Consider the following 12,337-nt stretch of genomic DNA (forward strand, 5'->3'; position numbering starts at 1 on the left):
GATAAATGATGTAAAGTGGAGCAAAAGCCGCGCCGGAGTAAGACGGGCGATTTCTCTCAGCGTGAAAACAGCGGAGTTTGACACTGACTACATCTGAGCGGAGCCAGAGGAAGAGAGATGGATGTTAGGCTGCAATAGACCATGATTAATGCCTTGAAGATGTTATGCTGCGTGTGTTCTCTAATCTGAATGGCTGATCGGCGCGACAGACGCCCCTACCAGATATCAATTTCAGCAAAAGTTAAATAAAAAAATAAATAAAAAAAACCACAACGATCAACTTTTCAGCAAAAAGCAATTTTAAACATCTGAAGACAGTAAACTTTTTCAGAGAGGGGGGGCGGGGGGTGTTCTTTATTGGAAACTTTTAAACTGCACACGCCTCCCTGTGGAGGCTGGAGAATGACTTGAGGTACACACAACTATAGGCATGCTCTCCAAAGGCCTGGGCTGATGAGTTTTTAATGCCTGTAATTTCTGTTATGTAAACAAATTCAAAATTATTTTTTCCATCCGAGACAGAAGTTGGGAGGGGGATGGTGCTGAAACGGCTTTATGAAAACACAGCCGATGTTATCGGCGTGTTAGGCCAGGTATCCAGCACGGCTCTGGTCAGACGTCCACATCCACTCATCAGCTGCATGAAGGGCAGGCATCTTTTAATGATACATTTCAACCATTCTTTTTTCCCTGACTATATGACTGAAATGACGTTTTAAAGCACCAGCGGGTGAATAAATCTGAATCGAGTATTTTCTCCAATCCGGACCAGGTCAGAATTATACATACAGGCCACATATCTGAATCCTACAGTCAAATATACATTCTGCCTTGCCAAAATTATGGGTAAATGCCCCCCTAACAAGCTGCATCTTAGCCACACATCCACAAGTTTTGGTGTAATAGGGTGAAGGTGTGACCATTTTCTTGGCTGTGTTGTTACTAGGCGCATTTTTAGCATTTCTGCATGACACCCACAGATTTGACAGGGTTGAGGTCGGAGTTTTGGGAGGGCTATTCCTGACTGCAAGGCTGCAAAAAAAAAAGATATTAATTAAATCAATTAGAATTTGCAGTTGCCGACAGGGAAGAATCATTTACTTTCTGAAGAAATGTTTTGCTGTCAGAGAGGGCAGAGGTTGAGCGGATTTGCCACAGCGGTAATAAGAGTGTGTAGAGGAGTTAAAGTGAGGTTTTTAAACACAGAACACAGAAGCAACTGTGAGGTATGGTGGGTGTTGCATCATGCTGTAGGTCGATTTCACTGCTGCCTCACTGACGCACAGAGAAGCATCTCTAAACTCCTCAACTTTTACTAAAACAACTGGAAGTCCTTCGGGTTGGCTGCCCGTTCAATCATCAACGTTAGAGCTAAGGGAGGCCAACATCCAGCAGCTGGAAGGGCCCTGACCTCAATATTATGAAATGTTTTCCATTTTTAACCAGACCTCTTCCACACCAGGGATCCTTTTCATTAAATGAACATAAAGCTGGCCGATATGGCTTAAAAATAAAATCTCAGATTTTTTAAAACAGATCCGATTAAACGATTTTCTTCCCTTTTGTGTCATGAAAACAAATTGCTGAAATAATTTTTAAAAATGTATTTTATTTCATTAATCTCATCTCTGAGTTGACCTGAATTCAAATTGAAACTTATGTGCTTTAAAACAAGCTGATAAAACAAGATACCAGGCCCCTCCATAAAAATAATGAAAATATAACAAAATGTTGTGTTACACGTCTAAGAACAGGATTCACTTGACTTGTGTGACTGTACACAAACTTAAAGAAATAAGTAAATGAATAAAGTTCTTTGTCTTAGGATAAAAAGTTTCGTCTTTGGAGTAATTTGACACTATATTTTCCCAAACATAATTCATCATTGAATGCTATTACCAAAACAATTTCCCCTTTCGGGACTGATATAGTAAAATGTTTCATGGAAGCACCGTAGAGTACATTGGCAAAAACAATTAAATAAATAAATGAATTAAAAAAATTCTCGACTTTTCAAAATTAAATCTTTAGGAGTTTCGATATTTTTAGGCTGAATGCCGATATACCATATTAATCTCGATATGTTTTTCTTTTCATAAAGTAGTTATAAAAAGGCATCTCTGAATCAAAGCTTCATCCCAAATGTTACACATTTTTAACAAACAGCTGTAGTTAAATATGAGAAACCTCTGAAAAATAACCTGCTGGAATACAAAAAAGCATAATTATAACAACACAGACCATCTCAATATAAACAATATTGTCTCTTATATCTCTAAGAAAACTCGATATTTATTGCCCAGCCCTAAATAAACATTTTTGAATGTTGGACAAATATCTAAACAAAATGATGCCAGAACCTTTTTAAAGGTTACAAAATGAGTAACAAACATCAAAACATTGCTTGTGTGTCTGTGCAATGGTATCATGTAGTTTTGAAAAATCCATAAAAAAAGAAAATCGTCCATAAATCTAAACCTGAAAACTCATTTCTACCTTTTTTTAAACGGTGTTGTATCTTCCTTCTAACCTGAACAAGGAACAACCCAAACATATCATTAATAGTCCAAAGTTAGTGAAGTTTATAACAATTATTGTGTAAAAAACTCATGACCAGCACTGTAAATTGTTTTTTTCTTTTTTCCCCCTTTTCTTTTTTTCTCTTCTCTGCTACTCATAATGCAAAATCTTCTAATGAAAAGATAAAGACAAAGCAGTGGAAGTTGTTAAATCTATTAATTCAAGTCATTATGTCATTTGTTTACCCAATTAAAGATGCAGTATTGAGTTAAATGTTAGTGGTGAAGAGCCAGCAGGTCTGTGTCACTCTACAAATAGTCCCGACTGAGAACTAAGAGACAAACTTAACACCTGAAACATGCCCCGACCACAAAGCACAGCCAGCATACTAATACAAGCATTTAACATCCGTGTTTATCCCCAGAGCTTTAGCCCACTGTTTGACTTCTGCTATGTTGCACAAACTGCAGCTTACACTGAGGTCTGAGTTATCAAATCCCAATAATCTAAGGAACATAAATTCTCTGCCTTGTTCGAAACCAACAGACAAACCATCCTCGGTATAAAACTAAATATAAAGCGGCATGTTTACGGTCTTCCTTTTTCATTACATGGATTAAGCCCACGGTGATTCTGTCTTACGCACAGCTATCAACAGCAGGTCACACAGATTGTAAAAGATAACGGGGCAATAACAGGTGGAATTGATGCACGACTGCATGAAATATGACTTATTTAGAAAAATCTAAAGGCTACGGGTCATTAAGCACATCCGATGTTTTAGGCACATGTAGGCTTTAAGCATCTGTGATTTTTATCCTCCCATTTATCACTGTACAACCACACCAAGATGCTAATGAGCTCCTCACTGCTTTGCAGATCTAAAGTTTATCAGCCTGCAGGGTTGGGGCTGTACCGCCTCTACAGTCTAGCGGCACACACTCCTCTGGACGACCAGACGGTTGCATTATAGGACTGAGTTGGGGGGGGTTTCTACTTGACCTGGACACATGACCGTGTAGCTCTGATGACAAACTGCTCAAGCCCAGTAGAAGTATATCCAAAAGGGTAGACAATTTGTATGAAAAGGAGCCGTTGGAACATTCCAGGCCAACCACGAGTCGAAAACAAATTGCAGATCACAATCTGCAGTCTGCTCGTGGTCTAGCGTAAAGACACGTGGTTATCTGACTCGCATAAATGTCATGCCGGCTGCATGTTAGTTGGGGTCATTTTTGATTTATTGAGGGTCATAACCCGTCATATTTCATAAACGTTAACTGGTCCAAACAGGGATCAGAAAACCCCCGCAAATCGAAACAGAGTCAGAACATAATACTCAGAGGAAATTCTAGGCCTGGTTTGAGCAGTAAATGAGTCTGGCTACTTAAAACTAATTTAATACTAGCAAGCTCATACCAAACGTCCAATATGTATGGGGTAAGATAACTGTCTAAATAAACGTATGCATAGGTGGCAGAATTTGTAAATGTAAGTTAATAAACATGAATACATTTAAGATTTGGATCTGTACCTAGTCAACTCAGCCGTATGTTTGACAACAGATGTTTCATCTGTGAGAATGCAAGTGCTGTTTTCTTCATCATCTTCTTTAATGGCGGTTGGTGAAAAACTTTCAGGAACATTACCGCTACCAAATGTTAAAGATTTAATATTGTCACTGCGTGTTACTGTGGTGACATTTCTTTTTGGCCACTCCAGCTTAGAGTACACATAAGAAAGACAAACAAACAGGCAACGAACAAGGGTTATAGTGTTTTTCTTTTCTCATTATAGCTTTCAAAACATTAAAAAATAAAAAAAAAAGTTAATGATTAAAAAGTTTGTACGTACTAATTGTCCAGATAAGGAGTGTAAAACAGCTTCATCAGGGGTTGTAGATCCGTACTCGTAAATTTGTGATTAGCACTTGTAATGTTGCAAAGTTGTAACTTAGTAACTTCTAAACTTGTATTCTCACAGACGAAACATCAGATGTTTTGTCGCTGTTGACGACCAGAAACAAATACAAAGCCTTAAATTTATTCACGTTTATTGACTTACATTTACAGATACAGACACCTACGCATATGTTTATATTGACAGTCATGCTACCCCATAAATGTGCAACATTTACGTACACGTGTATGGAAAATGTAAATGTGAAATGGGCTTCAAAATTTGTGTGGAGGCATTTATCCTGCACACAAATCTTTATCCTTTTAGGTCAACAACGTACTCAACGTTTATGATCCCTTTGATAGACACTGATGGCACCTTTCTGTGCACCATCTTCAACAATTAGACATAAATTGTGCACGAATAGATCATTTCAGAGCAGGTTTCAGGGAACCACTGCAGGAGCCTAATGGTTCAAGTAAAAAAAAATGTTTTTGCATTGAGCCGGGAGGATCTAGAAGATTGAAGAAGTTTAAATACCTTGATCTGGTGTATTTAACAGCGACTGACTGCTGATATGGTCAGGCCAGAGGCGTTTCTCTGTAATATGGAGGAAGATCTCGGCAAGATTAGCTTCCTGCTAAATAGCTCCACGGGTAACATATTAGATTTGTGACATTTTATTAATACAACGTAATAAAAAGACATCTGGCACAAACACACTTGGTAATCTTAACACATCATCCATTTGTGACGCCGGTGTTAAATTACTAAAGTGCACCAATTTCGTTTGAAGTCGTCTCATCCATCTCCATCAGAGAAGCTGATTTTCATTTCCCAGATCCAGTTTCCAACAGCTGTGTGTGTCCGGTTGGTTAGCAATGACAAACCCAACAGCGCAAATGTTTTGTTCCACCCCCCACCACCACCACCACCTCTGCAGTAAAACACAAAGTGCTGAAAGATGGCAATCTCGTGTGTTATTCCAGCACAAAAGGTGTTCTTTCACAAGCCAGACAACAGCTCCCACGAAAAGAAAAATGGCATTGTGTTCGCTCGCAAATGGAAAAACAGAGTTTTCTATTTTATGAAGGTTTTCCCTTTGTGTAAATGTTCATAACACATACGAATAGTGTCATAAAACACTCAGGCTTTTCAGTGGGCCTGGATCGAAGCTTAATTGTTCTCCAGCCTTGTTGTTAAATAGGGACATGGTAACTATTTAGATTTTAACCTACATTTTAATGTTCAAATGTCATGCCGCTACGGACAAACATTCGCAGAGCTCTCGGTCCATTTTTAGTGTATAAATGTAAAAGAATTTACAGAAGTTTCTATTGGACGCGTGGATGGATTCAGTTGATTTAGAGTCCATTATGTTGAGCTGTGGCTCTGCACAGATCCAGGTTAAAAAGGTCCAAAGCTCCTATCGAGTGCTGTCTGAAACGGGGGGAAGAATCTAAGGCCTAGTCTGGGTGGATCTGAACCAGAACGTGCAGATAAAAGCATAGCTGGGTCACTGTGGAGTCCAGAGACGACACGGTTCCCCCTGGCTTTAGCTGCAAGAAGGGCCGCAGCTCCCTCCATCTGCTGAAAGGTCGACCTTCTCTGAAGACAGACGAACCGTACCCAGAGGACGACGGCAGCAAGTAGAGGAGACAAATGTATGGACATGCTCCATTTCACTTAGCTCTACAATTTACACACAAATCCGGCGCCTTGCTACAACAGCGCTACATAAAGCGGAGGTAGCTGCTGACGCCGTAGCCGGTATGAGCTCCTTGTGCGCGCTTTCCCCCCCCCCCCCCCCCCCCTCACTCTCTGGGGAGTTTACAAGGAGATGACCCGCTGTGGAGTCAAGCTGCCTGTTGGAAACACTGGCAAACAAAACACGTGCCAGATGAGCTGACATTTCTGCTCTCCAAACACCAATTTAGGCTGGCAGCATGAGATGAACCCAGACGTGCACCCCCCCTCCCCTCCTCTTCCTCCTCCTCCTCCTCCAGCGGGCCTGTCGACAGGCGGCACCACCTGGCTGACTGCTCGCTCCCTCTCTCTGCTGCTTCCCGGCTCTGACATCCTGACAACCAGCCCTGGCTACCAACGCCACGACGCCGCCATTCCTGGCCCCCTGTCTGCTCTGACATTCTGCAGCGGCAGCAGCAGCAGATGACCAGATGGGGTTTCTGGGAAGCTACGCAGCAGTCACCTCCATAAAGAAGACTGTCAAAAGATATTAGCGGTAAATAAGAAGAAGAGGTCGTCTGTATTAGAGGACCGCTTGGCTTTTTTCGGAGGAGGGCGTACTGTGGCAGGAGTTTTCTTCTCACTGTATATTTTATATTCTCTAAAATCGTCTTCGGCGAGTCAAATTTTGAGAGACAGAAAAAAAAAAAAAGTGATTTGCCAAACAGGCTGAGCTTTGCGCGGCGTGCACTCTGGCGAGCCGTGATGAATCGTTTTGGATTACAGTTGCCGTCTCGCCGCTATGTGTCTGTATCACCGTCACCAAGCACAACCTTTTACACGCCCTCATTTAGAGTTTCTGCTGTCCTCGTTAAGGACTTCTTCTGGGGCCGAGAAAAACCACTGATACAGAAAACTCCTCCGTTTCAACCTGATGTGGGCTGCACTGATGCCGTTACTGCTCGCCTCCACTTCCACAGAGGATTCGCATCCTGTTTTCTGTCACGATCGCAGTCGTCTTGTTTTTTGCGTCGGCTTATATCTCGCCGTGTCTGCAGCTAAACTCCTACAACAGGGATGTGTCTTCTCAGACGTCGTTTATGAAGGCCTCGCAACCAAAGCAGCCTCTCGAATTTACCTAGAAAATACTCACGTGCACGTCAACAAGACATGTTGGAAACCCACAAACATATTCTTCTGTCAGCTTTTCCCTTTAAAACGGATCGCCACAGCGAGTCATCTGTCTCCATCTAGCCCCGTCTTGCGCATCTTCTTCTCTCAGTATTCATTGCGTGGTTCCTGCGCGTTTTTTCATGTCAAAACTCAATACCGCTCCGGAATCCTCACTCTGATTTTAATGCCATTTATCTGAAAAAGGTCATCCATATAACTGGAGGTATGAGTGGAAAGACACACAATAGATGAACGAGTGCAGGGATGGCTGGACGGACGGGGATGTCAAAGCTGCGTCCTCCATTTTTGCTTCTCATCCGCCGCATGTTGATGTTGCACTTTCAGTCGTGGTATGAGTGAAGGAAAAAAAAAAATATCGCTCATACAAGTCAGTCCACTCACTGCAGAGAGGCTGATAAACCAAAGAGACGGACAGATAAGGGACGGGAAGGCTGCTGAGGAGACAGAAGTTCTAAACAAAGCAACACTTATTGAAGTACGGGAGAATGTTTGTATTTCCAGTATTTCTTTACTTTTTTTTATTATTCTAATCCAGACAGGAATAATATTCTACTTCTCCAGACTGCACAGAGACCCTGCCGCTCTTTTTTTTTTTTTTTTTTGCATCCAGCTAAATGTTCTTTCATCTTATATGTTTCTTCCTCTAAAACTCGGCAGCACCGATCAAAAGAAGGGTCCGTCTGATCACAGGTTACATCAGACTAATGTACAGGGGAAAGAAAATTAACATCAGAGCGGCTCATAATATCTGCCCATAACGCATAATGTGCTGCTGCCAGAGGCAAAGCTGAGGAAAAAAAAAAAAAAACATCTCACAGTGAAATAACACAGTGTAATGGTGAAGTCACTGGCTACAAAATAACTCGAGCTCTAATAGATTTTCATAAAAAGGGGGAGGAGGGAGGGTGGGGGGGGAGTCAACATTTTTTTCTCTTTTACAAGTCATTATGGTGTCATTAGCAGGATTTACTCCTTGTGATGAGTGTGCCGGCAGCCCTCAGAGATGAGTACCTTTGTCTAATCAGCTTTCAAGCATTACTCTTCAACTCCACGTCTTACCCTAAAAATGATCACTTGTGTCTTTAAAAAGACAAAGATGGCAACAAGCAAACTGCGGAGCTTCCAAACAAACTAGTTCATGAGGTCACCGCGTCCTTCATTGTGTCTTGTAATAAATGCTTAAAGACATTCTTTATCATTACAATAAGTCACACTCATTGAGCCCCTACTGACGTTAAATGTGGAAGTATATAAATTAAATACACACACACACACAACTGTGGCCTATTTGATAACCTGCAGACGTGTCAAGCTGATTATTTAGCAGAATACAGAAAATACGGAGTTGAATCATGCCTTACATTTATTGACACCCCTGTTAAACATGTGCTCCACAAGTGTTAAAAGTAATGTGTAAAAAACCCAACTAATTCACATATGACTGCCAATATGTAAAATACACAGCGTCGTTTGGAGAAGTCATGGGTAAAGAGGTGTAGAAAGCAGTAAAAAGGATAATCTAAAATTAAATGTTTCATTTAATTAGACATGTTTGCTGGTGCCCATCACAATCCTTTTTGAATAAATGTAACTTTTATTTAGGTCAGTCTGGGTTTTAAGGAATCACTGATTGGTAATCCATAAGTATGATATAATAATATGATGGTTGAGGACGTTAAACACAGAGAGAACTGCGGTGTAGAGGTTCTGGTAACACCAAGTCTTCATACAAAGACATTGACATTTTATACATGACAACTGGTTGCAAAGGATTGGGCCCAGAAACACTCCTACCATCACAAATGTAAACATGAGGCATTTTCTAAACACTACTGGGACCTAAACTGAAACTGCTTGGCTCATTTGGGACAAAAACAGCTTTTGAGCAACAAACAGCCCTTGTGAGGCTGTAGTAAAAAAGAAAAATTAAGGAACAGCACCTATGGTGGGAGATATATGGTGCTGTGGGCCGCTCTCTCTTTCAAAAGTCCTGCTAAACTCTTTGGAGTGCACATAATCATCTATTCTTTGAAATCTGATGGATTTTTTTTGTACCACAACTGAAAATGTGTCATTTTGTCTTAAGTAGATAAAAAAAACATGCATATAAACAGGGACCTCCCTGTTTATATGCATAGTTTGCCAGACACCTAATCCACCTTCTTTTATGGCTGTCTCAGTGAACTGCAGAGAAGAGAGTGTGAAAAAGGTCCCAAAACTCCGGATAATCTATACCAGTGGTTCTGACCCCCGGGCTGGTATCAGTCAGTGGCTCATTGGGTAGATACCGGGCCTCAGAAAGTATAAATGACTTACATTATTTGTGTTTTATTTATTATCTGATTTCTAACGATGTTTTTATTTTGAAATATTGTCCGATTCTCTCAGTTACATCCGTCTGTGACTCAGTCTTGACGCATCCAAAGACGCGTGTCTCATTCGTGGCATGAATTGCACCGATAAAGTCATTGTCCATGAGCGTCCAGGATCGCAACCCTAACCCTAAAAAAAGGTTTTGGAATGTTGCAATGAGGAAAAAGTAATATTACATAGTAGACTGGACATAAGCAACACACGTCGGGTGTCTTTATCTCCTAATTACCCCAAGATGGGACCGTCTCGTTGCAAGGCTTCCACTGATTTAGCGTTTTTCATCCACCTTATGTTTGTGAATATTTATGTTATTACATTCAGAAAATATAATTAGCAAAAAGGGGAGTGGGGGCGGGGGGGGGTCATCCAAAGTTTAGACGATTTTAATTTCGTCTAAAAGAATAATTTGTTCACACACGATTTTCCCCACTAAACACTGCAATCATGTTTAAAGATTTTCATTTTCCCCAGAGATTATATTCAGCTGCACAAACAGATCAACTTATTATAAAGCTTTTTACGCATCTTTAAAACGGGAGATGCCGATAAACGAGGCCAGCAGTGTGCATTTAACGTGTTGGCAAAGATATCCGAGCACCGGACCGGTTAAGTGCGTTCCTGACCTCCACAAGCCGGGTCTTGTCGTACTCTCGGCGGTGCTGGTAGACACACTGGCTGAGGAGGGAGTAGAGTCTCTCCAGCTGCTCCACCGTGTAGCCCTCACTCTTCTTTACCACCATATCCAGCAGAACCTTTGGAGGGGGGAGGAAGACAGACATGAACACATCAACGTTTTGAACGGCCCAAAACATAACAGCTGATAAATATATACCATGCATTATTGCTGCGTGCACGGCGAGAAACGCTAACGAGAGACACAAATAGGCAGTCGTACGCGGCGGTGCGACCCGGCACGTAAAGCCGAGCGCGCCGGCTGGCGCTTGGAGATGCGGCATTTAGAAGTCAGAAGTATTCAAAGGCAATTAAGATCAGAGTGACAGCTAATTAAAGCTAATCATAATTAGAACCAAGTTTACATTTCACCGCTACTTTAATTAAACCGTTCGGAGCAGTCGAAGGCTCTTCTAATTGACCTGTTCTTCACATTTTACCCAAGTCAAAGTCAGTGACTCTGTGCAGGTTTAGTCAAACGCGGGGCTCATCAGAATGCAAGGGCTGAGGCTGCAAAGGCACAATAATTAATGTTATCACCCCTGGCGCCAGGCAAACAGGGAAGCCGCTCCGGCAACAAACTTGCGTGCGTGTGTGTGTGTGTTTGTGTGTCTTTTAAACTCCAGACAGACACTGACCCACGTGTTTAAGGCAAAAATCAAGGCGATACTGGAATTAATAAGACACGCGTGTTTGTCAGGGCCTTTCATCACTGAACATGTGAGAGGTAATTACAGTGAATAGTGGTGGTGGGGGGGGGGGGGAGAAAACTCAGTGTATTAATCACTGAACTTCATCTAACAATGATTTGTGATTAAATAACAGTGCCTTGATTGAAGTCAAAATATGAGCAAGCACCAAGAGAAACTTCTAATCCCCCTTTAACCAGAGATTTGGCCTAAACAAACAATCCCTTGCTTTCCTTTTCTTCTTAATTTCTGAGCACAAACCGTTCTGACAGCAGTCGAGTTTTAAGCGGACCGAGCCTTACAGCTGTTAGCAACTCAACATTAGCATGCAGAAGCAAATCCCAGCTTAAAATAGAACGGCTGAGACATTATAAATGCAACATTACCACAATGTCATGTCTGAGGGAACACAAGGAAAAAAAAAAAAAAGAAAACAGGCTAAGTGTTTGCCTTTATTAGCTGCAGCCATGCTGATTGTTTCCCCTGATTTAACTGGCCAGTCTACAAGTATTTAGGGAGATCAGCAATAAGAGGATTGTTACTCGTCGTCATGATAGTCTCTGATGGCACTGCTTTTGATAAGTTCTCGTGCTTTTTAAAAACCTGAATCAGCAATTCTGATACCCGATGGCTCCTGAGTCACACATGGCTCTTTACACCCTCCATGACGGCTCATGGTTACTTTGGCCAAAAAAAATAAAATAAATAAAAACGAAGGCTTGTTTGAAAATGTTAATTTAATTAATCTAAATTTGAAAGGTTTTTCTGCACATTAATTTGCATAGCACTGCCCCCAACAGAAAGACAACATTGGAAAATACTTTTTCAGCTTTTCTGTATAAAAAAAAAGAAGAAGTAAAAGTCTCCATATATATATTTGGAGAAAATAAAATGTATTTTTTCCCCTTTTTGTAAAAGTTTGATGTTTTCCTTTGATTGAAACCTAACAGAAATGAAATATGGGTACTTTCTTGTAGAGAGGAATTTTTTTGTCTGTACTTAGGAAAATAATCTCATCTTTTTCTGACGGCCCATGTAACTTTCGAGACTCTGAAGGCCGAAATGGCTCTTGGAGTTGTAAACACCGCTGACCCCAGATCTTAAGAGTGTAACAGTATATGGATTAGTTATAAATGAATCAAATGAGGAGGCACAGACACGCCATTATTGCTGTCTGAGTGCACATCAAACGGCTATATGATGGTTTAACAGCATTGAACACTGGCGTTACAAGCACAACTGCATTTTACAGCCAGTTTGTGGAATTAACACCAAGCAGGATGTTGTTACCCTTTCCTGCTTTC

General features: G+C 41.2%; 1 protein-coding gene across 1 annotated transcript in view; it reads right to left on the reverse strand.

The window, feature by feature from the left end:
- The window catches only part of atad2b (ATPase family AAA domain containing 2B), a 94,737-nt gene that overhangs the window by 369 nt on the left and 82,031 nt on the right, over nt 1-12,337 (reverse strand). The window contains exon 27 of the mRNA XM_012866682.3: nt 10,296-10,424. Coding sequence (XP_012722136.2) covers nt 10,296-10,424 — 129 coding nt within the window. The remainder of the gene's footprint in view (nt 1-10,295; nt 10,425-12,337) is intronic.

This window comes from Fundulus heteroclitus, chromosome 15 (genome assembly GCF_011125445.2).
Source record: "Fundulus heteroclitus isolate FHET01 chromosome 15, MU-UCD_Fhet_4.1, whole genome shotgun sequence".
Classification (NCBI taxonomy): Eukaryota; Metazoa; Chordata; class Actinopteri; order Cyprinodontiformes; family Fundulidae; genus Fundulus; species Fundulus heteroclitus.